We start from the raw sequence: 27,353 nt of genomic DNA, 5'->3' as shown, positions 1-27,353 counted from the left end.
TTTCTAAGAAATTTCGGAGCCATCCTCACGCAAAGGGATGAGGAGGGGAGGCTGAAACCATGTGCCTATATTTCTAAGAAATTTTCCCAGGAGCAGAGAAATTGGTCGGTGTGCGATAAAGAGGCTTTTACTGTGACCTAGGCTTTAAAAATATGGCAGTCCTGGCGCCAAGCTGCCATTTGAAATTTGGACCGATCACAAATTTGGACCGATTACCGGCTGCCGTAAACTCACTGAAAAGCAAATTACGTGGGCGGGGTTTTTCTCTAAATTCGATTTCGTACTGAAGCACATCCCAGGGACAAAAAATTTCTTGGCAGACGCCCTTTTGCGCCTCCCTCAGCACAATTGCCAGAAAAAGGAGGTAGTAGACTCCCTGATCTCCCCCTCTCGAGTAGCCGGCATGGTAACCACACGGTCCAAATCAAGGCAGAATCTGCAGATGGAGAAGTGTGTGGGGGGGAAACGGCTGGCAACCAAGACTGAAAAGGAGGGGGAAGACCGGCTGGGTGAAGTGCAAAAGAGAGAGGATGGGTTCTGGTATAAAGACGACAAACTCGCCTCCACTCAGAGGTCCTGCAATTTTGCCATTCCAACAAGTTGGCCAGGCACTTTGAAGACACTGCACCTAATTAACAGGCAGTTCTGGTGGCCCTCTATGAAAAAGGACGTTTCTGAATTCGTGGTTTCTTGCCCTATTTGCTTAATGGCTAAGAGAAGAGGGGGAAAGCCCCCTGGGTTGTTGAAGCCTCTAGAAACAGCCACACGTCCTTGGTCTGTAGTGTCAATGGATTTCATAGTCGAACTACCAGTCTCTCAGGGGAAGACCGTAATTCTGGTAGTAGTGGACACCTTTTCCAAACAGGCACACTTCATTCCTTGTGCACAATTGCCATCCGCTAAGAGGCTAACTTATTTGTTTTTCCACCATATTGTGAAACTCCACTCATTCCATGATAAGATCATTAGTGACAGAGGCCCACAGTTTGTTGCCAACTTCTGGCGGGTGTTTTGCAAACTGATTGGTATAGAACTTGGGTTGAGCTCAGCGTACCATCCACAGACGGACGGATGAACGGAACGGGTGAACACGCTTTTAGAACAGTATTTACGGTGTTATGTGAACCACCAAAAATCTAATTGGGTGGACCTCTTGCTGTTTGCCAAATATGGTTAGAACAACAGTGTGTTGTCCTGTCCGACGCAGGAATTCGGGGGCTAGCCTTACAGTGGCTCTCCTCCTTTCTTGAAGGTCGGGGACAAAGGGTGGCAATTGGGGGGGAGCTGTCTCAGAGGCACCCACTTCATTGTGGGGTGCCTCAGGGAGCAGTTCTCTCCCCGATGTTGTTTAACATCTTCATGCGCCCCCTTGCCCAGATTGCACGGAGGTATGGGCTGGGTTGTCATCAGTATGCAGATGACACCCAGCTCTATCTACTGATGGATGGCCGGGCTGGTGAGGTCCCTATAAACTTGGACCGGACGTTACAAGCCGTGGCTGACTGGCTCAGGCTGAGCGGGCTGAAATTGAATCCGGCAAAGACCAAGGTCCTTTGCGTGGGCCGTGGCGGACTGGGAGGGGAGATTACCCTACCGGCCTTTGACGGTGCGCCACTGATACCAGTGCGCAAAGTCAAGAGCCTGGGAGTGCTACTGGAATCCTCTTTATCAATGGAGGCCCAGATAGCTGCCACTGCTAGATCCGCCTTCTTCCATCTCAAGAGGGCGAGGCAGTTGGCTCCCTTCTTGGAACGCAGCGACCTAGCAACTGTGATCCACGCAACGGTCACCTCGAGACTAGACTACTGCAATGCCCTCTACATGGGGCTGCCCTTATACCGAACACGGAAACTTCAGGTAGTCCAGAACGCGGCGGCCAGGCTGCTAATGGGACTACCACGGTGGGAACACGTGCGGCCTGGGCTGCGGGATCTGCACTGGCTGCCGGTTGTGTACCATGTTCGCTATAAAATGCTGGTCATTACCTTTAAAGCCCTATATGGCCGAGGACCTGCCTACCTAAGGGACCGCCTCTCCCCATATGTTCCCCAGAGAGCACTGAGATCCAGCTCTCAAAATCTTTTAACAATCCCTGGGCCAAGAGAGGCTAGACTGAAGATAACCAGGGAGCAAGCCTTCTCAGCAATGGCCCCTCGATGGTGGAATCATCTTCCAGAGATGGTGCGAGCCCTGCGGGACTTGAACTAATTCCGCAGGGCTTGCAAAACATTTCTTTTCCAGCTTGCCTTTGAGACAGAACCTGGCTAAACTGACTTGTAGCCACCTAGCCATCTTGTGTATATTATGACTTATAGTATTTTATAGCACCTATTTTATCTATTTTAACTAAGTTATTTATGTAATTGATTATATTTAAAATTGTTGTTTACATTGTTTTATTTGAATCATGGAATGCCATGTCTGTGAGCCGCCCTGAGCCCGCCTTTGGCGGGGGAGGGCGGGATACAAAAATAAATTTATTATTATTATTATTATTATTATTATTATTATTATTATTATTATTATTATTATTATCATTATTATTATTATTATTATTATTATTAGTGTGCATAACTCAACCAAAGCTTCCCCATTTCAGATTGTAAATGGATACGAAGGCAAGCCTGTCCCATTGTTGCCAGGGGGAGAGTAGGCCCGGGACCCCACCTCTTCCGAGCAATAGTGAGGCAAATTGGAGGGCAGCTGGAAGGGGATCCAAGAGAATCTAGAACTGGCCAAGGAAGCTTATAAAAAACAATATGATAAATCCCATGTGCCCGTGTGGGATTTCAAAGTGGGTGATTCTGTGTTTGTGTCAACAAAAAACCTTCCGCTGAATCAGCCTTCAAAGAAGCTGGCTTATAGATTTTTGGTTCCATTTAAAATCAAAAGGGTAATCAATAAAGTGACAGTAGAATTGGAGTTACCCAAGATGTTTAGTAAAATACACCCTGTCTTTCATTGCAGTCTGTTGCGAAGAGACCCGGGTGGTACTCCTTGGCACCCTCAACCACCAGCTCCACAACCTATCCAGATTGGGAATCAGAGTCCTCATGAAGTAGAAGAAATTTTAGATGCTAAAGTAAAACGTGGAGTGTTGTATTATCTGATTAAGTGGAAACATTTCCCGGCCAGCCAAAATGAATGGGTAGCAGAACAAAATGTCTTAGCCCCTGATTTGGTAAACAAGTTCTATAAAGCATTCCCTCAAAAACCCCGACATTGATGTTAAGGGAGGCAGTATGTCAAGCATGGTAGAATTCCATTGGTAATTGGCCTGGCCTGTGAAATATCATGGAGGACCAAGGTCTGTTAACTCTGTTATTCTTTCTTCCTCCCCCTTCTTACTTTATGGCTTGCAAAGCAGAAGTAGAGAGAAACAAAACTAACTTGAGAAAGAGTAATCAGTACCTTCCCATACATTCCTGTTAGGGAGTGTGGCACATCTGGGGAAAGCAAGGACGGAGTCCTGATAAAGCCATGAGAATGTAGACATTTATGATAGTTTATGTGTGAGAGCGCATCCCTTGCCCCCACCTTTTGGAATCCTTTTGAATTATGCCTTAAAAGTATTGTATCAATGTATCTTTAGCATTACTCTCAAGAATCTGTTACACTGAAAGTATCGATCTATCAATAAACGTAGTTTTGCATCAAACCTGACTCGTCATTGAAACCGCATGCTTGACAATTTTCTCTGTTCAGGTTTATGGAATGATATATCCTGCAGTGCAGAGAAGAGATATATCTGTGAAAGGCACAACAGTTCTGTCCGTTCAACCATTGCTCCCACATCACCGGCAGCTCAAGGAGGCTGTGCTGAAGGCTGGTTTTTGTACAATAACAAGGTAATAAATACAGCTAACACAAATATAAAAGCATATTGTGGTAAAAACAAAATAACAAAAAAGGGAAAGTGATCAACACTGTAATTTTCCAAAAGAGCCATAATTTCTTCAAAGTGCATGAGTATTTGAAAATAAAAATGGGTATTTTCAGCATTTAGCTTATATGGTTCAAACCCCCCAAATGTTTTGAAATAACCTCAATAGAAATTTGCAGCATTTTCCCCTTTTTAAAAAAAATATTACTGTATAATCTTTAAAATAAACAGGATATAGAACCATCATTATATATAAAGATGTTAAACAACCGCTATGCAGACCAAAGGCAGCTTACAATAGAAGCTGTGTTAAACTGACTAAACAGTTTCATACACAAGATGCCTTGGGTGGGCAAAAGTCCCTTCAGGTCTTTTCCATGCTTCAAGCACAGGGGAGAGCTGGGCTGAACAACTGGCTCTCCTTAGCCCCAGCCAGATCAGTCTCTGCCTTGATAGCAACAAGTAAGGGCTTTTCAATCACACTTTTGCTTACATAGTTATTTCAAAAAGAGAGTACATTGCAAAATTGTAGTATAGATAGTTATTGTGAGCCTTTGAGAACATGGGCTACTCCATTAACTATGGATAGTTAGAGTACTTCAAACCAGGATTTGAAATTAGGCTTTGAAGTTAGTTTATTATCCCAATATACTAATTATGGTTTCATTGATGTATGAATGCTGACATCCTGACTTAACCCTGGGTTGTTCCTCAGGGTTGCAATACAGACCAGGGTTGCAAAGTATGTGAGTGCTGGGAAGGGGGGAGAGAGACTGAAGGCAATATAACCACTATTTATTGAAGCAAAATAGGATTTGTTAGTTTCACAAACGAACCATATTAAAACATATTTTTCCTTTATGTCTGAATTGAACCATAGTCTCACTACCTGACCTTGTGTATAGTCCTCAATCATTTCATGATAGATGAATTTTTTGTTTTTTTCCCCCCAGTGCTTCCAACTATTTGGTTATAATGAAGAAGAAAGAAAAAATTGGAGCGCTGCACGTACTGCATGTAAAAACCTAGGTGGAAACTTGGCAACTATACCTAGCAAAGCTGTTCAAGGTGTGATCACTTTGTTAATACATGTAATCTGCATGGGGAGGATTCCAGGGCACTGATCTCAGGGGTGAGAGGTGGTGGAGCCTGATGTTCATTTTATTTTAATATGTTTGCATCGGATCTAGGTTGTGTGTAGTGGGCTGTGACCCAGAAGGAATCTTTCTCTGGAGGGCCCTGGTGGCTCTCGACAACCTAGAATACTTATTTATATATTTAATAGAGAGGGGCATGAACTGGGGGAAAGGGTGGTTCATTTGACTCATAGTTCATTTGAACCTACAAAAGCATGATTTTCCTGAACTATTCATGGTTCGTGGTTTCGTGGTTCATTATGGCTGGGGCGAGGGATGGGAAGTAGGCTTCCCAATCCCCAGGCCCCAGCGGGGGATCCCCCGGTTTTACAGGCTTTCCTCCGCCCCCAGCCAGCTGGCCAGCGGGGGAAGCCCCTCCCCCCACAGCCACCATGTACCTCTAGATTTCCAGCAGGACCTGCAAACAGGTCCAGTTTTAAAATGTGTGTGTTCCTTTAAATTGGAGCAGGAAGCAGGAAGTACTTCAAGGGGGAGGGTTAGCAACAGCAGACCTTGTTAGAGTGCAGCCCCTCGTTGTTTTGCTTTCATTTCAGACAAGTGAGTGTGTGTGTAAAAAAGAGCAGCATAGCCCCTGTATTTTCCAGTCCTTGTTTTGGAGGCACCAGAGACAGTTAAGTGTGTGTGTGAGAGAGGGAGAAAGCGGTGGGAGGGGAGGGAACTCTATTATTCCCTAAGGAGACTTATTCTCATAGGAAATGATGGAGAATTGATCAACAGGTATCTGGGGCTCTGGGGGGGGGCCTGTTTTTTGAGGTAGAGGCACCAAATTTGCAGCATAGAATCCAGTATCTCTCCCCAAAATACCCCCCAAGTTTAAAAAAGATTGGACCAGGGGGTCCAATTCTATGAGCCCCAAAAGAAGGTGCCCCTATTCTTCATTATTTTCTATGGAGGGAAGGGATTTAAAAGATGTGCGGTTTTTTTAAATGTGATGGCCAGAACTCCCTTTGGAGTTCAGTTGTGCTTGTCACACCCTTGCTTCTGGCTCTGCCCCCAATGTCTCCTGGCTCCACCCCCAAAGTCCCCAGATATTTCTTGAATTGGACTTGGCAACCCTAATGGGAAGGCATTTAACTGCCTCCCGCTCCCTTCTCCAGCCAGACTTCAGCAGCCAGATAACTGGGAGGGGGGCATTTAAATGTCACCCCTCCCTTCTCTAGCCCACGAGCTCTTCATTGTATCCTATGGGCCCATAGGATACAGTTGAAAGATTGCTCCCTGATCTTTCTTCTCTTTCCCACCCAGCCAGTCCTGGCAAGCTGGCTGGGGAAGTGAAGAAAGATCAAGGAGACTCCCTGTAGGGTCAGTTTGAGCTTTGCTGGGCTTTCTGGTTTCTACTGGGCAGGGCAACAGAGCTGGCAAAGCAGCTGATCATGTGAGGAGATATCTCCCCACAGGATCGACTCTTCTAAAGGCCCTGCTGAGCTGCCCAGTTGGCTTCTTCAGGTGCCCTGCAGCTGCTTTCTCAGGCACCCTGCAGCTACCTCCCTTTGGCCTCCTCAGGTACCTTGCTTGGGGAAGCCAAGTGGGCAGGAACTGTCCCCAAATCTTCTGAACCTTCAATGGAATGTTTGGGGACATTTAGTGGGAGGCATTGTTCCAAACCATTGGTTCAGCAACCATGAACTGGCCTGATTCATGTATGAATTGCGGTTCATGGTTCAGTTAATGCCCATGCCTAATATTTAGCATATTTATCCCAATTTTTCCCCAATGGGGACCCTGTGTGACTGACAAAAAATCTAGTATGCTTTAAATAAAGAGTTAAATAAACAGAACAAGGTGTAGAGAAGTAAACAAGAAACAAAGGGTACTCAAAGCATCTCAGGCTGGGCTGGAATCCACCATCAGGCCACAGGCTGAGAACCAGACACTAAGAGCTGAGGGTCAAGAGTGCCAGGCTCCATCCCCAAATCTCTAGGAGTTTCCCAACCTGCATCTGGCAACCCTACCATCCATCTCCCACTGGTGGCCAGAAGGGACCTGGCAACCCTGTGTTTATCTTTAAGGCCCTATATAACTTGAGGTCAGGGTACCTGTAGGACCACTGCTTCCTTTATTGTCCAGCCTGACAGCTAAGGTCCTCTTCACAAGTCTTGCTTTCCATGCCATTGCCTTTAGAGGTAAAACAAGTGTCAACCAAAGAAAGGGCTTTTTCAATAGTGGCACTTCACCTATGGAATACCCTGGTCCTGATTGCTGGCACACAGCAAGCACATGGAGGTAGTTTCTAGACATCTAGACATTAATTAAATATACATTTAAGTAATTAATAAATACAGTTCCAAGGTTCAGATACTGGCTAGATGTCACTCATTGCTTTCAGTTCAAAGGGGAATCCAATATCAAGGTTTCTAGATAAAGGCCAAGGTCAGAGACAAGGAAATCAATCCAGAAAACAAGCAGCAAGGTCAGGAGCTAACAGACAAGTTGCTTTCACACAGCTACTCCCTTTCTGGTGCTTTTGAGCCCCTTGCTGCTAAACCACCTGTATCACACTTAAAGCATTCAAAAATACATATAATCAAGAAGCTAGAAAAATTAGGGGTGAGGAATAGATACTTTCAGGGATTGTTACAAAGGTTATATTTACCTGTCTGGATGTGCAGATGTCTGTGAAGAGAAAAATGGAGATGGGGACATGCACAACCAGTGTAACATGTCAAAGAGGCCCAATTACACAGAGTAACAGGGGGTACAAACCATATATGCCAGCCACAGAATGCATGAAGGGGCATAATTTGCTGTCATGTTTTATAGTGTTTGGAGGGGTGTTCCCTCCTCCTGGAATATGATCTAGTTAAAAATCATTAATGGGTTATCCTGGGTACTCTGAATAGATTCCCAGTTTAATACAAAAGGTGTGAATGTATTCCTGATGGCAGTCAGCAAAGACCATAATGGTTTAATGTTTGAGATTAAGTTTTATCTTGGTACTCTGGGGAAGAGGCAGGAGGGAAAGGGGGAAAGGGGGTTTGCACATTAGCATAGGATAACACAATAGGTACCAGGATGGGGTATTGGGGAATGAGATACTCACCTGGTAGAACTCATTGTCTTGAACATTCCATTGAAGGATTGGAGGGGAGGGAGGCAGGAGACTGGAATTAACCTTGAGGACACTGTTTTGCAACCTTAGACAGAAACTTTTTGGAATGCCGTGGCAAGCTCTTTGGCTCAAACACAGAGTGTTCTCACTTGGTCTGTTTTTTGGCAGAATCTCTGGTTCAGGTAAAATCATTGGTGACCCCATTGAGTATTAGGGTGCTTCCATGAGTTAAGCAGTGCCTCAACTACAGCCAGTCCAGGGATGAGAAGCTGAGGGGCCAGTGTGCCAGTTCCTGGCTGAAAATCTATCAGGGACTGCCTCCTTTTGAAGTACCTCTGTCAGGAAATGTATTATCAGCAATCAGCATGTGTTAGAGATTTCATATCATTTTAAGCATAAGCAAAGCCTGCAGCAATGATTCATAACCAAAACCGCAAGTAGGGATGACAATACCATATTGAGAGCTAGAAAGCTTTTGTGAGCTAACAATTTAAGCTAAAGAAGGGATAAAAATTAAGAGCTTGTTAGGTTGGCAATATTTAAACATATATAAAGGGCAGCTTAATAGGGTAGATAAGCTTCTTGATCCAAAGCTGACAATTTTGGGGCACTCAGCTAGATCAGGTAATTATTGACTTGACTGTACTATTTCTTGTTAATGCTATAATGAGTATTATCCAGGTGGTTGTCACAGTTATAATCTTGTTTAGTATGATATATATTCTCTTGCTAATCTCTTGTGTATTTATTCAAAACAAAATAAGAAACAATTGAGAAAACTTCTGACTCTGATCTGACTTCTTGGGGCCTTTACAATAAAATTATTGTCAAGGGAGAACGCACGCTCCAGCCTGAGTGAAGGGTTATCTCAGGAAACTTCTGGAGAACCCCTCAAGAGTGAGTCAAACACTTAAAACTTGACACCTCTGCCACAGGCTTGGGTCAGGTCTGCAGACTACCCCCTCCTCAGAGGAGTCCTCTTCATCTTGTTGCTCTGCTGGACTTGGCTGGTCCATGACAACCCTTCTCCTTGAAGTTCTCTTGGTGAAGTTCTACTGTCATTTAGTTGCCAACCCAAACATTGGTTGACCCAACTTTTAATTAAGAGGTTGATTTTTAACACTATTTTTAAAGTGCTCTTAGACTAAAGAAACTGCTTAGTTTTAGATGTTCAGTGTTCTATGCTCTGGCTGGACTTTTAGTACTGGATTTTAATGAATAATTCTGAATGTTTTATATTTTTTATTATGTTTTATTTTCCTGGAGAGGTAGTATAAAAATAAATTTCCTAAATGAATGAATATCCTCAAAAGTACATTTGATCCCCCTTTCCAAAGGATAACCTTGAAAAATAGGACTTTTGGCAGAAAGGCACCTTTAGCAAGAAAGGCCTCCAAATTCAGATGAAATACTCCCATGAGTATGTTCGGGGGCATCCACTGACATCAAGAATGTTGAGAACAATACACTGAATGTTTTGGAACCAGTGAATGCTTCTTTACCTGTTCATGGGAGCATCTAGGCCTACACCATATGCACCCCATTGCTACTGGTCCTTTCCAGTTCTGCCTTCTCTCTCATCAGTGTAAGTGGAGAAAGATTGTAGTGGAGAAGAGTGACAGACATGGGTTGGTGTCAGAAAAATGTGTAATTGATGAACTCTTGAAAACCTCATTACAAAATAGTTCCAAGTTTAAACAAGTAAATTGGATCTCTACCCAGCTCAAAATGCAGGGTGCTCTTTTTGAGTTGTGCCCATTCTGAATCAAGCACTCATCATAAGGTAAAATGTACTGTTGCCATTCTGTGGCAGCAAAGGGCTGTTGCCATTGACAAGTAAATGTTCTTTTGAAATTTCCTAGCCTCAACCATTCTACCAGCTCTGCAAGATTGAATATTATAATGGTAGTTTGAGTTGTTCAATTATTTATTTCAACTATTTACAGTCTGCCTTTCTCAGTGAGACTAAGTCAAATACAGTCAACAAGATGGGGCATGCAGTGAACAGCAATGGGTTTGGACTACAGAGACCTGAAAACAAGCAGAAATCAAGGGGGTTTTTTGAGCAGGAATGCACAGGAGCGCAGTTCCAGCTGACTTGGTGTCAGGCGGTGTGGCAAATGAGTTCCTGATGGCCTTTTTCTACAATAATAATATTATGTAACAATAATATGCAAATGAGTTCCTGCTGGCCTTTTTCTACAATAAAGCCCTATGTGAGACAATGGTGATGTCAGGGGTGTGTGGCCTAATATGCAAATGAGTTCCTGCTGGGCTTTTTCTACAAACAAAGTCCAGCAATAATCTCAAATGAATTTGAAACAAATCATAAGCGCGTAAACATGACACATTAAATGGGGGCAGAAACTACACAGTAGGAGCACACTTACAGTGATAGGCAGAAATACAGTAGTATAGGCCACAGTTCCTATCTCCTTATCATTGCAACTTTCCGAATCATTTCATTACGTAGTGTCCAATTTACCTGTGCAGATAATTATTAGCATGGGATTTGGGGAAGTTCTTCTAAACTGGGTTTCTCTCACTGACTTTTCACAAGTCCTTCCATTTACTAATCCCTATGATTCACATGGCATTGAAAAAGGTAGTTTTAGGCCGCGGTCACACTCACCATTAAATCCACCCCTAATCCGTCGCTATTATACCCCGCAGCTTTTTTACAACAAATTTCCTGATCAGACATCCCTCCATCCTTCAGTTCTAAGCAGCGTTGGTCCTGTCATTGGTTGATCAGAGGTCTCAACCGGACCTCATTTTCTGAGATGGCATTCCACACTTGCACAAGCGCAGTACCATTGGATATCATGCTTGGCTTAAAAAAAAAAAAAAAAGTGCCAGCAAAAGTGGGCGATCTGCTCCCCCCCCCTAATTTAAATACCCGGCCAGGGAGGGGAAGCCCGGGAGTTCTCTTTGCTGTCTCTCCGCCTGGTTTGCCATTGCCTTCTCTGGTCATTACACTTTCCCCCCAGCAAGCTGGGGACTCCTTTTACCGTCCTCAGAAGGATGAGTCAACAATTGCTGGTGCAATATCATTTGGAATGGGCTCTCACAGGGAAGCAGATGTGCGCTTGTGACGAGTCGGCTACAATGGAGCGTTCAAACACAGAAAGTACGCATGGGAGTCGTCAGAAGCATTCTTGGTCCGGATTTAATGTACTATCAAAAAAGTCCATGTCCCAGTTGTGGCAGTGCCAACGACCATTGCCAGATGCTGATGTTTGGACAACCGCATAAAATCCGACATGCAACTGGCTTTCATCCATGCCCATCTCGTCAATTTATGTGTGTCTGACCTCGGCCTTAATGTACTAGATCAAGGGTGGCCAAACTTGCTTAACTTAAGAGCCACATAGAATAAACATCAGAGGAAGGAAGGAAGGAAGGAAGGAAGGAAGGAAGGAAGGAAGGAAGGAAGGAAGGAAGGAAGGAAGGAAGGAAGGAAGGAAGGAAGGAAGGAAGGAAGGAACTTTACCTTTAAATGCCTTCTCCAAGCCACCAGTTGGTTTGGCTTGGAGAGCCACACAATATGTGCGAAAGAGCCACATGTGGCTCCCAAGCCAAAGTCTGGCCACCCCTGTACTAGATAGTCTTTATTGTGCAAGTCCATTCTTTTTGTGTGTGTTTGTGTGTATAACTTTGTATTATTTTTGTTTTCACTCAGCTTTCCTTACCATGCACTTTAAAGATGTTCCTGTTGATTCTTGGATTGGGCTGCATGATATCATTGAAGAGGGAAGGTTCCTATGGACAGATGGAAGTAGTGTGCGTTATACAAACTGGGCCAACGATGCCCCCAGCTCTTCTGTAAGTGCTGCTTGCAAATTCTTTTCTCCTTTTTGAAGCAATTAAATTTGTATCACCATTTCCCCCATTTTTTGAAACAAAATTACATATATGGAAAAGTATTAGGACGGTCAACCCAGTTGTAAATCAACTCTAAACCATGATTGAATCTCAAATGAGTCCAAATAAGCTGATTGTGAACAAGATTAGGGTTTGTGCAGGGCTTTTTTTTGGTAGCAGGAATTCCTTTGCATATTAGGCTACACCTCCTCTTCTTAAAGGGCCTACTGTAAGCTCTTGGATGATTGGCTATATCAGGGGGGTGTAGCCTAATATGCAAAGGAATTTCTGCTACAAAAAAACCCTGGTTTTGTGCATTAAATGTAGCAATTATACAGCTTTTTGTAGTTTTACATTTTTATTCTGCTCTTTCTCACCATGTCACTCTTTTTGAATTTTGCCAGTGGAATAAGTAGAGAACAATGCTTAGTTTTGTTATTAGCTGTAACCTGGCCACTCCCTGAAATCTCCAGCTATCTCACCATTTGTGGATTTTCATTCCAATATATGCTTTCAGTCCTTAAGTTTGGTAGAGCCTGGAATCCAACAATTTAAAGATTCTAGTATATCAGGAGAAAAATATACCATTTGTTCCTGTGCTGATACACTAGTTTATCATCATGGTCTCTGTGATGGGCACATGAAAACTGACAATTCATGGGCCAGCCAGGATATTCTGCAGGATGTTTAGTGGGATGATGGTTAGCAACTGATGTTATTAATCTCTATAACCTGAAATGCTTCAGCTCTTCATTTCTACACAATAAACATCAATTAAAGGAACAGGATATTTTTCTCCAGGCCTGCTGGCGACCATAACCACGTATGCACGGTCTATATATTTATGGCTGTTTTCTTGGTCCCTCCCTAGCTTCTTTTGCCCCGCTTGAAAGGGTCCAGTCTAAATTTCTAAGAGCTGTGTTGCAGGTCCCTAAGTGTGTGCATAATTCATTCATTCATCTGGAAACAGGCATGCTGACAATGGCTGCCAGTATCACCCTGAACTTGCTCAAATACTGGCTTAGGATCAACTTTCATCCATGTGGTCTTGTGCATATGATACTTCAAGACAACTTTCAGTCTAATTGGCTGAAAGCTGTTTTTAGCAAATTACATTTTCTCGGTTTTTCCACTGAAACCATTCTGGCTAGGACTGCCAAGCCCCTTGCCCAGGCAGGGGTTCTCCTGCCCTGGAGGTTCCCAACTTGCCAACCTACGTTGGGCCGGCGTGGGGAACCTCCCCCAACGTCACTGGTGTAATAATGTCACCCGGACATGACATCTTCCCACTGACAATGTCATGCGCCAGCTACTCTGGGTGTTTCTGGGAAAACTCTATGGTTTTTCCCGGATGCTATAGCAATTTGGGATGGAAAACTCTATGGTACAATAGGTAGCCCACAGAGGACTTGGCAACCCTAATTCTGGCTCTGAATTGGAACCAGGCCAAGGAAATTGTGAAGGGAAGAATTAAGGACATTGAGAGGCAGTCTGATCTTGCCAAATGCCCAGCTTTTAGATCGCCAGGGCAGACTAGATATTGGGTTGTGTACTTAAACTATCTCCATCACCTAGATGTTCATAAATTCAGAAAAGCTTTTACTCTGGCCAGATGCTCAGCTCTTCCCTCAACAGTTCTTGAGGTCAGGTACAAGGGGATTTTTTCCACAAAGGCTTTGCCACTGTGATTTAGGGGAAGTTGAATCCACTACCACATAATTCTTAGGTGTTCCTGGTATAAAGAGGCCCATGTGAAATATATAGAGCTTATATTGAGGGCAAATTCTGGGCTGCTGGAATCAGAATGTCTTAATCTCATGCTTTCGGATGAAAGCTCATTTCCAAAGCTGTTGCCCAGTTCTGTGCTGCCTGCTATAGTATCAGAAAGACTCGTTTTACTGCTTCTTAGTTTTAAGATATTCTGTTTTAACTTGCATCTTGATGTAACTCTTATACTAAACATACTAAGACAATTGTCTCTCCTAATACTTATTATAGCATAGATTTTATCTTTTTTATTGAAGCTTTTAAATTCTTGTATTTTAATTGGTCTGTGTAAAGTACTGGGGTTGGCGCAGTAAGAGACCAGAGTCGGAGAGTGATTTCAGCAAGCTTTACTTCAGGAACACACACACAGACTGAGCTCTATTCAAACTTCCCGCTCTTTTATACAATTCTTGCCCCCTTCTGATTGGTCCTTAACTATCTACATGGATTGGCTATTTACAGGGCCCTAAGGGCCTATCAGGGTACAGTATGAGCCTAGATGTTGATTGGCTACTTATGTTTCAATCCTTCCCCTGATTGGGCACGCTTAGCCTTCTCTGGAACCCTGGTGTGGAGTACAAGCTTTGGCTTGTTCAGCTTCCCTCCAAAAGTAACAGTTCTCCCATTTAAGCCTAGGACACAGCAGTCTGTGACCGTGAATAAACTATCTGTCACAGTCGGTTGCTCATTTGAGGAGGATGGTCAATGTAAGTAGGTAAAAGCTTCTTAGTTTATAAATAATTCTTAGCCTATGTGCTTGTGACATCAACAATTAATAGATAACAAAATATGCATACATAGATGGGAGTGGTGAAAGGGTAAATTGACATTTATTTTAATTATGAGAATATCAGTGAGTTTCCATTTATTTCTTTGAAGCACCACGGGTTCCACTACCGAGCCAGTAAGGACTGTGTTGCTATGATAAAGGAGCCTGAGAAATCGGCAGGGACTTGGAAGGATAGACCATGTTCAATAAAGTATGGATACATCTGTCAAAAAAACACTGGTAAGTTTTCAGATGTTTTGTAGACCTGAAAGCCCATTTTTTGCAATATAAAATTTTGGTCACAGAAAATTTTATGTATTTATTTTTCGTATTTATATCCCGCCCTCCCTGCCGGAGCAGGCTCAGGGCGGCTAACAACATAAATATCAACAATAAAACACTGAAAGCATAAAGCCATAAAACGATTACAATAGTATCAGTTAAAATTAAACAATTTGCAATTTAAAATTATTAATACAATTTTAAATGAGATTGTTAATTTCAAATGCCATGGTAAACTATTTAAATCATGACAATCATTATACATTTCAAAAAAAATTGATCTAGCAGGTGCAACAAGGAGGTGCTTGATGCTGGAAGCCACAGTTGTGGTATCTATTTTTTCACAGATCAGGAGACCAGAAGGAAGCTTGGGCCTTGGGGCATGTAGTTGCTTATCCGGGGGAGTGATTCAGTTTTGTGCCCCTGACAAAGGTCTGAAGGCATTTGTGGAAATCACAAGAGTATCTTCTGCACTGAGAGTGGCTGGAGGCACTGGCCCTTTCTGCCCTTTCTGTGGTCTCAGAAATGGAGAGGAGGTGGGTTTAAGCCACCAAGCTCTTTCCTTCCATTTGGGGTGCTCCTGGTTGTCCCCATCTCTCTCTCTGGGGCTTCTCAGCAGCCTGAGGAGCAGCCCCAACCACTTCCTCCCTTGCCTGGCATTGCATAGCCTTATATAGCCCCAGCCAAGTTTCCTGGAATCAACCCCTGAGCAATACTCCCTCTAAGCTGTGGAATCTTGTGAGCAAAAATTCTACTTTGTAAGCTACTGCATAAATTAGTTTGTTCTGGGATCGTTTTTCCTGAGCTAAGACGCAAATGTGTGAGCTGGAGGATAAAAAACGGGGAGCTAGCTCACACTAACTCAGTTTAGAGGGAACATTGCTCCTGAGCCTTCTTTCCTACTCTGGGCCTATAGGCTTTCCACCATTAGGATGCCTGGGCTGGCTGCTCAATAGCACCAGCCAGCCGATCTGCACTGCTGATCTCGCTGGCCTGGAATCTGTATTGTAGTAGTAGATCTGTGTAGGCATGTGTGACAGACAAGTTAGTTTCTGATTCTCCCTAAAAAGCAACCAGAGATGGCAACCTTATGAAAGCATGTATAGCAGAAACTGGGTTTTCCCTGTTATCCCTGCTTCCATTGCAGTGTCATTCGGGTTGCCAGGTCTATGTTGGAAGACGCATGGAGACTTTGGGGGCAGATCCAGGAGAGGGTGGGGTTTGGGGAGGGGAGGGACCTCAGCATGGTACAATGCCATAGAGTCTACCCTGCAAAGCAGCCATTTTCTCCAGGGAAGTTGATCTCTGCCAGCTGGAGATCAGTTGTAAAAGCAGGAGATCTCCAGGCCCCACCTGGAGGCTGGCAACCCTAAGTGCCATGAAGGGTAGAAAGGAGAGGCTCAGTTCTTGAGCAGATACAGGCTTGGTCTCCTTTCTACAGTTTGGGCCTGGATCTGCCCTGGAACTTCTGGAGTTCTTAGCACCACATGCACCAGCACCTAGACACTCAGCAGTCTTCTTTCTGGTACCATCTCAGATTCTAAAGACTTCAGTGAAACCAATCAAAAATATATTGAACATGCCAGAGAGCCCCAAATCAGTACTGAAATCTGTTAGCTAGCACTAGGTTCTTCAACTCCCCATCACATCCATCTTTACTTTCTTTTTGGACATTTAGTTTCTGACCTAAAAGCACAACCTAAAATGGGGTTGCCAACTTTTGGAAACCACAAATCTTGCAGAACACATGGTATGCTGGTGGGTAGTGCCTGGCCTGTGGCCTGTCTGTACAGGGATGGAGTCCATCCACCATAGTCTAGTTGAAAATGTGAATGGGAAAGAAGAGGAAAACAAGGGTGGGAGAGGCAGTCTAAGGTAGCTGGAGTGAAATCTTAGGTCCATGAACAACAATTCCCATTGGAAGCATTTGTATAAATGCATTTCACTCTGTTGTGTCATGCCCTAAACTTTCTGTGATATCTAGGGAGACTCCATGCAGTCAACTGGTCCAGATGTACAGTCTAAAATCAGTGTTAACCTTTTCTCTTTTATCACTTTGGCATAGACCCTGTGTCTTTTCACTTTGAAACAACAAGTTCAGCATCTGGCTATATACTTTATGGACACAGCAAGTATTCTTTCACTAGAATTACAACCTGGGAAGAAGCCAGAAAAGAGTGTCATTCTAAACACTCAGAACTCATCAGCATTCGGAATCCCTATAGCCAATCGTTCCTGTGGCTCCTGGTGTTAAAATATGAGGAACCTGTATGGATTGGTCTGAACAGCAATGTGGTAAGAGCAAGGCATACATGAATGCAATGCTGTTTACTCAGCCTGAGGGTTTGTATTCAGATGGTGCATCTTTTATGGTTATAATTTAACACTGTAGACATTTCATTAGCTGACACTATTGACAATGTTCTGTATGGATAAAGTTTGCAATGAGCTTTGCATAAAATTGGTGCCTAATTTATAGTCAGATGTATGGCAGTTTACTGGTTTAGAGAAAATTTGATAGAAACTTAACAACAGTTCCAAACACTTCCCCCAAACTTCACATTTTATGAACCTGTGACACTTTTGGAATTTTAAGGAAGAATAGTAAGTTCCAATATAAAATGGCTGCCATGACAGGCAGGTCCAGTCACAAAATGGCTTCCATGGTGGGGGCAATTTAAAAATGCTTGGGAGGTCCAGACTAAGTATTTCTGTTGGTTTCAATGTTTCTTCTGTCTCTATATTTTCCTTCAAGAATCTTTGTCATCCCATGGGGTCAACTACCTCTGTAGCAGGTTTCCTGGCTTTAATTTATTTAAATAAATTCTTAATCCTTTGTCTTACTATGTAAACAAGGGGATCCACAAGGACTTGTAGAGGGCATCTCATTTCCCCCTTTATCTCCACCCACACTATTTCCTTTTCCACTTTTCTGACAGCCCACATAGCCTCTCTCATTTTTTCAGCTTCCATATCTTTCTTACACCTGCTAACCTACCTCTATCAGATCTACAGCTTTCCCTCCTTCCCTCATCCTCTATGTGGAAAAAATGTGGCACAGTTGTACACTGGCTTCCACTGCTATGCTCAGGCTTATTTGTGCAATGGGGGCCACTACTGGGCGTGGCCCCAATTGAATAGTGGCTGCCATTGCCAGACTAAGTCCAGTTTTCACCTTCACTCCGCCGCCTCCCCGCCCCCCGCTTTGCTCTACAGAAACCAAGGTTTGAAAGGTTCGGTAATATTGTTGTGGTTGCTTAACAAGCTGCAAATTGCTGACAGGGAGCTTAGTGGACATTACTTTCTTAAAGCTACCAGCATTGTTTCTATTATTTTGGGGAGTTTTAATTCCCCCAATGTATTTTTAATTAAGATTTCAGATTTTTCTTCAAACTTTGGACTTCCTTTAGGTTTTCAGAGAAGTCCCCTCTATCTTTCCTTGGTTCCATTTTGAAGATCTAATGATCCACATTCTGTGGCCTGAATTGGAATTACTTGTATGATAGAGAGATGAAAGAGTGGGATAAAAATGTGATAAATAGATCACTGTGCATCTTTGTGTATATACTTACCTACAGATTGAAGATGCATCTAATGAAATTAAAATGTGTGACATAATGAACAAGGTATTTAAGGTGTGCCACAGGAATCTTTATACTTTTTGCTGGAACACAAACAAAATGACTTCTTTTGAGCACGTCTGCTGTTTTCCATATTTTTTCCAAATAAACAAAACATCTTTTCAAAGCCACTGAATTATTGTTCTATGATTTCCCTTTTAGACCAATGAGAATTATAGATGGGTATCTGACTGGAAACTGGAATATACCAACTGGGCTCCTGGAGAGCCAAAAGAGAATCTAGCCTGTGTCTATTTAGACCTTGATGGGCAATGGAAAACAGGAACATGCAATAAAAAGTACTTATCTCTCTGTGAGAAGTATAATGGTAAGTAAATAATGTAAACATGTAATCTGGGACGTTGTGGTTTAATTACTATTAGATCTCCATATTAATTTTAACAGGGTAATAAGATAAAATTGGAATTGGCATTTCTTTTTTACAACGAATGGGAGATAAAAAGACTGTTTAAGTTACATAATAGAGTTTATATAATAAACAATGGCTTGAATTCCCCTCTCCACTAAATTACCACTGCTGCAACCTAGAATGACTGTCTAAATGCTGCTTCTGCTGAACAGAGGACTCAATCTAGCCCAATGCAAGCACCTTTAGATTCCATTAAGTTCTGTGGCAAAAATTTTTATTATTTTTTTGGCAATATTAAACATAATATTGATTTAAATTCACCTTTGGCTATGAGGCTATGAGGACACTTTTGCAAATGCATTGTGGGAATAAAATGGAATTCATTCGACTGTATCCAACATATTATGAGGAATGACAGAGTGATACAGCCTGATCTCATCAGGTTTCAACCAATGTTCCTGCTAAGCTGCAGAGTCTTGTGAGCAAAAACTTATACTTTGTGAGCTACTGGTATTATAGTTGTGAGCTACTGCATAAATGATTGTGTTCTGGGGCCATTTTTCCTGAGCTAAGACAAAAATGTGTTAGCTGGAAGTTAAAAATCTGTGAGCTAGCTCATGCTAACTCAGCTTAGAGGGAACACTGGTCTCAACAGTTAAGCAGGGTCAGTACAAGAAGACTCTACAGAGGAAGGCAATGCCAAACCACTCCTGCTTCTCACATGCCATGATAGCCCTTACTGGCGTAGTCACAAGTCATTTGCAATCTGATGGCACTTTACACACACAAAAATCCAGCCTATCAATGTATTCAACAGTGGAGACTTCTACATGGTGATTTTTCCCTGTATGGAAAGCTGAAGCCCCTGAATTAAAAGGGAGCTGCCAGTGATGCTATGCTTTTTCTGAAATAAGTCATAGTGCAAAAACAAAACCTCTTTTAACAGGGAAACTGTGAGGTGGCTCTGGATGGAGCATCAGTACAGATGCTATGCTTTTTGACAGAACAGATTATTGGTGCATCTACTAGGAGTTTGGGGCAGCTCACTTCCATGCACTATTATTTTTTTAAATCCCTTTAGCTTTTCCTCACTTTCCCAGCAAGTTTTATGGCAGTGTTACAGCGCAGCCCATTAGAGAAAAGGGGGCGTGTTCTTCGGTCATGAAGGTTCTAATAACATAGAGGCACTGTTTCAGCTGTGGTTTCAACAAACCAGATTTCTTAAGCTTCTCAACAATGCATCTAATTATATACATCACATAGCCTTCTGAGAAGGAAAAAATATACAAGTTCATTCAAATGCAGAAACATAATGAAGATGATACACAGGCTGATTCCACACTCACCTTGCTCCGGAGCAGACTTCAGTTTCTGTCCGGGGCAAGCTGGCAATTTTGAACTAGCTGCTCCACACTGCCATTTTGCCCCGGGGCAACCCATGATTTGCTGTGCAGCAGCATAAACCTGCCCTGGACAGAAATGGAAGCCTGCCCCAGAGCAAGGTGAGTGAAGAATCAGCCTCAGGTTTACATAAACATTGTATTGTAAATTATAAATTTGAGATTCTGAGCACACAAAAAATATCCTGATTGTGGTAAATTATCTCAATTGTGTTCTTAAAAGATTTTTGTAAAGATACCATTTTTCTCCCCACAACAGGTACAGCTCCAACTGATTATCCTCAGGTCCTTGGAAAATGTCCTGAATTCCAACAAAAAAACCATAGATCTTGGATTCCTTTCCGTACTCATTGCTATAAAATCATACATGACTGGAAATCCTGGCCTTATGCATCCATGACATGTTCTCAGTTAGGTGAGTGTCATTTTGAACAAGAACATTACAATATGAGCTCCAGTTAGTGTGTTGACAGTTTGCACTTTCTTATTATGAGGTGAGAAAACTCTTTTCCAAGCGGAAAATGGATTTGGTTTAATCCACCACTTACATTGAAGATTTTTCATTTGGCAAATTACAAAAGAAAAAAAAAAGTGACTCTAACCTCACACACACAATTGCACACACACTTTTCCTTCTTCCAAAATGTAAACACAGGAAATGTGCAGTATAAAAAGAATGATGGAAGGAGCCAGACTACGTAAAGTTGTTTTTTTTTTCTCACCCTATGAATTCTTCCTTACATTTAATTCTTAACCCTGCTTTACCTTCTTTCATTTCTGTAACTCTCTGAATGAAATTTATAATTTATATTTCAAATGAAACAATTGTGTCACAGGAAATTGTGGGTGATAAAATGACTACATTTCAGCTAATGCTACTTTAGCAACACTGGATGATTGGCCCAGCAAACATTATACCAAAAGTACATTATTCTTTGTCCTGTATTTTTGATTATTTTTCCTCCTATACACATTAGCACAAAAACTTTGTGACAGAAGGGATTATTGGTGCACCGACAACCAAATTCATCTGTGCTGGACCCAAAGAGCTCTGGATACATAACCTATGGGACTTGGTTCTGTTCTAAGCACAATGCACAGAGATCAAGTTATTTGAAAAGCATGCAGCCTGTGAATGCTGTTTAAATGGTCTGATTTAAAAACCTTTAAGGTACAAAAACAGAAACCTGAAATTATTTTTCTCTGAATCAGAACTGCTTTGAATCTGCTTGCAGTGAAAGGCAAGTTAAAATGATTTCAATTTTTTTAAAAAATCAATCTTGCTAATACTGTGAACTCAGCAGCTGTTGATAGGCAAGTCATCCTTTCTCCGGCTCCATGACAAGTAAGAGTATATATGTGAAACACTTTAAATACTTAAAAGGGCAATAAAATGCTAAGCACATTGTTGTTATAATATAAAGTGATAAAAATCTATTCCTAAAGATTTGGAAAAATATATTTCTGTTTATGTATTCCATTTATTTATTTATTTGCAATATTTACAGGCTGCCTTATTACAATAGGCCTCCAAAGTGGCTTACAGTAAAGAAAAGATACAATAAATGTTATAGGACTTTAAAAAAAACACCAGTGGCTATCATGAAAACAATGGTATGTCAACACCTCTCCATTCTGCATAGGTTCTGGAGGCAATAGGTGCTCCCTGAATAGTGTCTACCCACTCTGAGCAGGATAGCCCAGGCAAGTCTGATCTCATCAGATCTGAGAAGCTAAGGAAGGTTGGACCTAGTTAATATTTGGATGCAATGAGGCCTGTGGCACTAAATGGTAAGCTGCAGTACTGCAGTCCAAGCTCTGCTCATTACCTGAGTTTGATCCCAGTGGAAGCTGGGTTCAGGTAACCAGCTTAAAATTAACTCAGCCTTCCATCCTTCTGAGGATGGTAAAATGAGTACCCAGTTTGCTGGGGGTAAAGTGTAGATGAGTGGGGGAGGCAGTGACAAACCACCCTGTAAAAAGTTGGGATGTGATACCACCCCTTGAGTTGGTAATGACTGGGCGACTACCTTTACCTTTACTTAATATTTGGATGGGAAACTACCCAGGAATTCCAGGGTTACTACACAGAGGCAAACCACCTCTGAACATTTCTTGCCTTGAAAATCTTACTGGGTCACCGTAAGTCAGCTGCAGCTTGAGGGCACTTCCCATCACAAGCAGTCATGGCCAAGGAGTGCCATATTTTGGTGATTACAGAACAGGCTTGTGTGAAACTGTCTTAATTTTCAATAATAAGGCAACATTTAAATGGTGCTGTTTTTGTGTATTTGATGTTTTCTAGGTGGTTCTTTGACTTCAATAGAAGATTTAGCTGAAATGAAGTTTCTGCAAGAGCACATAAAATACCTTGATCGAGGAACCTTTTGGATAGGATTGTTAAGAAATGTGGATGGTAACTGTAATCAGCACTATTTATTAATAAACAAGGAGGGTTGGATATTGACTAAAGCTTCCACAGCAGCAAGGATTTATGGTTGCAGAGAGCAGCTTTATTACTTCAGTTTTTCCATGGGAGCCTGAAATGTCCATGGGACTCCACAAGCAGTCCTGGCTCCTACAGAAATGTTGCTCAGAACACAAGCTGCAGCACATTTTTTAAAAAGACACATATTTGAGTTTTTCCCCTAAGGGAAATCTCAGTAGGAATAGCAGGATGATCAGCTAAGGAATAGCTAAGGATGATCAGTTTTCCTTGCTTGATTCAGAATCAGTTCACCTTGTATAAGCATTCTGGGAAAGGTTCAGAGAAACCTGCTCTGTATTCTGAAAGTTCTCAGTCACATATATAGGTGAATTTCCATTCTGTCACCAGTGAATGGTTGTTTGGTTTCACCTGCCCTGCAAGTGTCAGGGAAGTCAACATTCCACTGACTCCGGCTAAAGAAAGATGACGAGGAACAAGAGAGGGTTTTAAAGTATGAATGGGGGGCGTTGGCAAAAATCTTTGAAAGATCACTCCAAATACAGAGAATAAATGAACCAAAAGACTGCTTTGGTCAAGTGGGTCTGGAAATGTACTTTAATTAAGAGTCTAATTAGCATGAAAGAATTTTGACACCTAACTAGAAAATTGCCTTTCTAGTAAGTAGAAAATAGCCTTTCAATAATGTGATTAGTCAGCAACAGCCTTTCAATAATGCAGTTAGTCAGTAATGTGGTTAGTACAAAAATATATTATAGCATTGGGAAAAGTCCAGAAAAGGGCAACTAGAATGATTAAAGAGTTGGAATACTTTCCCTATGAAAAAAGGTTAAAATACTTGGGGCTCTTTGGCTTGGAGAAAAGTCGACTGAGAGGTGACATGATAGAGGGCTACAAGATTATGCATGGGATAGAGAAGGAAGAGAAATAAGTACTTTTTTTCCTTTTCTCACAATACAATAACTCGTAGACATTCAATGGAATTGCTGAGCAGTTGGGTTAGATTGAATAAAAGCAAGTACTTCTTCACTCAAAGGGTGATTAACACATGGAATTCACTGCCACAGAAGGCAGTGGTGGTTACAAGCATAGACAGCTTCAAGAGGGCATTGGATATACATATGGAGCAGAGGTCCATCAGTGGTTATTAGCCACAGTGTATTGTTGGAATTCTCTGTCTGGAGCAGTGATGCTCTGTATTCTTGGTGCTGGGGGGGAGGGGGCAACAGTGAGAGGCCTTCTAGTGTCCTGCCGCACTGATGGAACTCATGATGGCACCTGGATTTTTGGCCACTGTGTGACACAGAGTGTTGGACTGGATTGGCCATTGGTCTGATCCAACATGGCTTCTCATGTTCTTATTGAACATAGATGGACTTAGCTCTGGGCTTTGCCAAGACTGGAGTTCATCGATATTGACAGCCAGTTTCCTCCTTTCAGGCCACTAATTAGTGAAGTGAGATATAAAACTTTATCAGGCCTTCTACATAACAAAGCACAAGTTTCATTGTCTGTGAAAGTTATACACAAGAAAGCAAATTTCAGTTTTATACTGAAACAATACTAGTCTGTTGCACAAGACTCCATCTATTAAATAACGAAGTCACAGTCATTTTTCATTCAATATGAAAAGGGATTAATGTAGTTTTATAATACTTTTCTGCACATTAATGTGCTACTCTTTCCCTTTTCACTCACTAAAAAGTACATTTCTTTTTACTATTAGGCGAATGGATATGGCAAGATGACACTGCAGTAGATTTTGTCAACTGGGATACTGGAGAGCCCCAAAATGAAAGTGAAATAGAACATTTCTATTATGATGATACATCGTTCAAGAAATTGTGTGCTGGAATGAAAAATGAAAATGGGAAGTGGTTTGTTTCACACTGCTTCACTCATCTCAATGGATATATTTGTAAAACACCCAAAAGTAAGTCTTAAATATTTACCATCAGTATTAGTAATTCTCAATGTGGCTGAAACTGTGGATACTTAGAACCTGAGATTGGGACCATGAACAGATAAAACAGATCATTCTACATATCTTTGCAGAAAATTCTGAAATCTCCAAAATTAATCCTTAAACCTGTCTAGCTTTAAGAAATAAATGTCCTCAGTGACTTTTTTTAGGCAACCACCACATTATTCCCTGGATGACCTTGGGACAGTATCAGACATGAAGCCTGTAACGTACTCGAAGCGGAGACGAGAGTAGGGCAACATAGTTTATTAGGAGCACGTTGCAAGAGAGAGAACTCGCGGGCCGGGTCCCGCTTATGTACAATCTCCGGTACAACCTACTGGACAGGTCGGGCCAATCCTGACCTGTTAAACTTCCCGCCGCAGCTGTTGATTGGCGGGGATTACGCGCCCCGCGCTGGAGGCGCCTGGGACGGCCCAGTCGCCTCTGCACATGGCGCTTGTGGCTGCCGATACACTACACCCCTCCCCCCCTGGTTAATGAACATAGTCTTTAAGATACGCGGGAGGCCGGCGCTCCCTGGTGGACCGTCTGGGGAGGTCCTGTGGAGGGGGCGCGGTCGCCGCTGTCGGTGCGTCTGTGGATCGTGGTGTGGACGGGGGCTGTGGGTCTGGTTCTGCTGGTCCCTCGGGCTCTGTTGGCCCCGGCGCTTCTAGCGGGGGTATAACTGGTGTTGGGGCTGCGTCCTCTGATCGGTCTCCAGTCGGTTCCACCCCTGCTCTCTCCCCCTCAGTGTCTGCTGGTTCCTCTGGTAGCGTGCGGCGGCGCAACTGGTCTATGTGCCGCCGTAATACTTGGCCCCCCTCCGTGGATATATCATAGTGGTGGGACCCTGTTACTCGTAGCACTCGGCCCGCCACCCAGTCGGGGCCCCTCGCGTAGTTCCGGGCGTATACATGATCGCCCGCAAAGAAACCTCTGGCCACGTCCCGGACCTCTGGACTCTCGCGGGTGTCTGAAGCCCGGTCGGGATGTAGTCTGTCCAGTCGGGTTATGAGCTTGCGCCCCATGAGGAGCTCTGCCGGACTAACCCCTGTGACCGGGTTGGGTGTGATCCTATTATCGAAGAGGAACGCGGCCAACCTGTGGTCCCAGTCGCCCTGTACAATTCGGCTCAGGGCTTCCTTTGTTGTGCGGACCATCCGCTCTGCCTGGCCGTTGGTGGCCGGGTGGAAGGGGGCTGACCTTATGTGCCTAATCAGATATCGCTGGAGGAACGCCTGGAAGTCGGCTGAGGTGAACGCGGTCCCGTTATCGGAGACCATGGTGTCCGGGATCTCTCTCTCTCTCGGCTTGGCTTCGCGAACGAAGATTTAAGAAGGGTGCAATAGTCCACGTTTGCTGCAGGCTCGCTGGTGGCTGACAAGACCAATGTGGGACAGGCAGGTCCGGCCACAGCGGCTGCAGGGAAAAGTCTGATTTAGGGTTGGTCCTGTAGCAGTGCGATTCTTCCTCAATCTCCTTTTGTCCTCAAGACCAGCTATGCGTGTGTTCTCAAAGGAAGAGACAGCCTGGTGGATGGTGTGCCTCCATGCTTTGCGATCTGAGGCTAGGTCAGACCACTGGTGATGGTTGATGTGACAGGTGCTAAGGGATTTCTTCAAGGAGTCCTTGTACCTCTTCTTTGGTGCCCCTCTATTTCGATGGCCGGTGGAGAGTTCGCCATACAGGGCAATCTTGGGAAGGCGGTGGTTTTCCATCCTAGAAATATGCCCTGCCCAGCGCAGCTGCGTCTTCAACAGCAGTGCCTCGATGCTGGTAACCTCTGCCCGCTTGAGGACTTCAGTGTTGGTCACAAAGTCACTCCAGTGGATGTTGAGGATGGTGCGAAGGCAGCGCTGATGAAAGCGCTCAAGGAGTCGCAGGTGATGACGGTATAAAACCCACGATTCGGAGCCATAGATGAGGGTTGTCATCACAACCGCTTTGTAAACATTGATCTTTGTGCCTTTTTTCAGATGCTTGTTGCTCCACACTCTTTTGTGCAGTCGGCCAAATGCACGGTTTGCCTTTGCCAGCCTGTTGTCAATCTCCTTGTCGATCTTGGCATCTGAGGAGATGATGCACCCCAGGTAGCTGAACTGCTGGACTGTCTTCAGAACTGATTCACCCACAGTGATGCAGGGAGGGTGATAATCTTCCTGGGGTGCAGGCTGGTGGAGAACTTCTGTCTTCTTCAGACTAACTTCTAGGCCGAATAGCTTGGCAGCCTCTGCAAAGCAGGACGTCATATGCTGCAGAGCTGATACCGAGTGGGAGACGAGTGCAGCATCATCAGCAAACAGTAGCTCTCGGATGAGTTTTTCCATTGTCTTGGAGTGTGCCTTTAGTCGCCTCAGGTTGAACAGGCTGCCATCGGTGCGATAGCGGATGTAGACACCATCGTCCTCATCTAGATCTACTGCGGCTCTTTGAAGCATCATGCTAAAGAAGATCGTAAAGAGAGTTGGCGCGAGAACGCAGCCTTGCTTTACACCTGTGCCTATTGGGAAGGGCTCCGAGAGGTCGTTGCAGTGTCTGACTTGGCCTCGCTGGTCTTCGTGTAGCTGGATGATCATGCTGAGGAACCTTGGGGGACATCCTAAACGTTCCAAGATTTGCCACAGGCCTTTCCTGCTAACGGTATCGAAAGCTTTGGTAAGGTCGACAAAAGTCACATACAGAGCCTTGTTCTGTTCCCTGCATTTCTCTTGGAGCTGCCTGAGAACAAATACCATGTCGGTGGTGCTCCTGTTAGCTCTGAAGCCGCACTGGCTCTCTGG

The 27,353-nt window shown here is 43.4% G+C and overlaps 1 protein-coding gene across 1 annotated transcript in view; it reads left to right on the top strand.

Moving 5' to 3' along the window:
- The window catches only part of LOC132578419 (macrophage mannose receptor 1-like), an 89,325-nt gene that overhangs the window by 50,391 nt on the left and 11,581 nt on the right, over positions 1–27,353 (top strand). Inside the window, exons 20-28 of the mRNA XM_060248412.1 lie at positions 3,706–3,848; positions 4,837–4,951; positions 11,772–11,914; positions 14,600–14,729; positions 16,837–17,066; positions 18,554–18,719; positions 20,421–20,576; positions 22,467–22,577; positions 24,334–24,540. Coding sequence (XP_060104395.1) covers positions 3,706–3,848; positions 4,837–4,951; positions 11,772–11,914; positions 14,600–14,729; positions 16,837–17,066; positions 18,554–18,719; positions 20,421–20,576; positions 22,467–22,577; positions 24,334–24,540 — 1,401 coding nt within the window. The remainder of the gene's footprint in view (positions 1–3,705; positions 3,849–4,836; positions 4,952–11,771; positions 11,915–14,599; positions 14,730–16,836; positions 17,067–18,553; positions 18,720–20,420; positions 20,577–22,466; positions 22,578–24,333; positions 24,541–27,353) is intronic.

This window comes from Heteronotia binoei, chromosome 10 (genome assembly GCF_032191835.1).
Source record: "Heteronotia binoei isolate CCM8104 ecotype False Entrance Well chromosome 10, APGP_CSIRO_Hbin_v1, whole genome shotgun sequence".
NCBI classification, from domain to species: domain Eukaryota; kingdom Metazoa; phylum Chordata; class Lepidosauria; order Squamata; family Gekkonidae; genus Heteronotia; species Heteronotia binoei.
The sequence above is the reverse complement of the archived record's forward strand: the minus strand, read 5'-3'. Positions and strand labels throughout refer to the sequence as shown.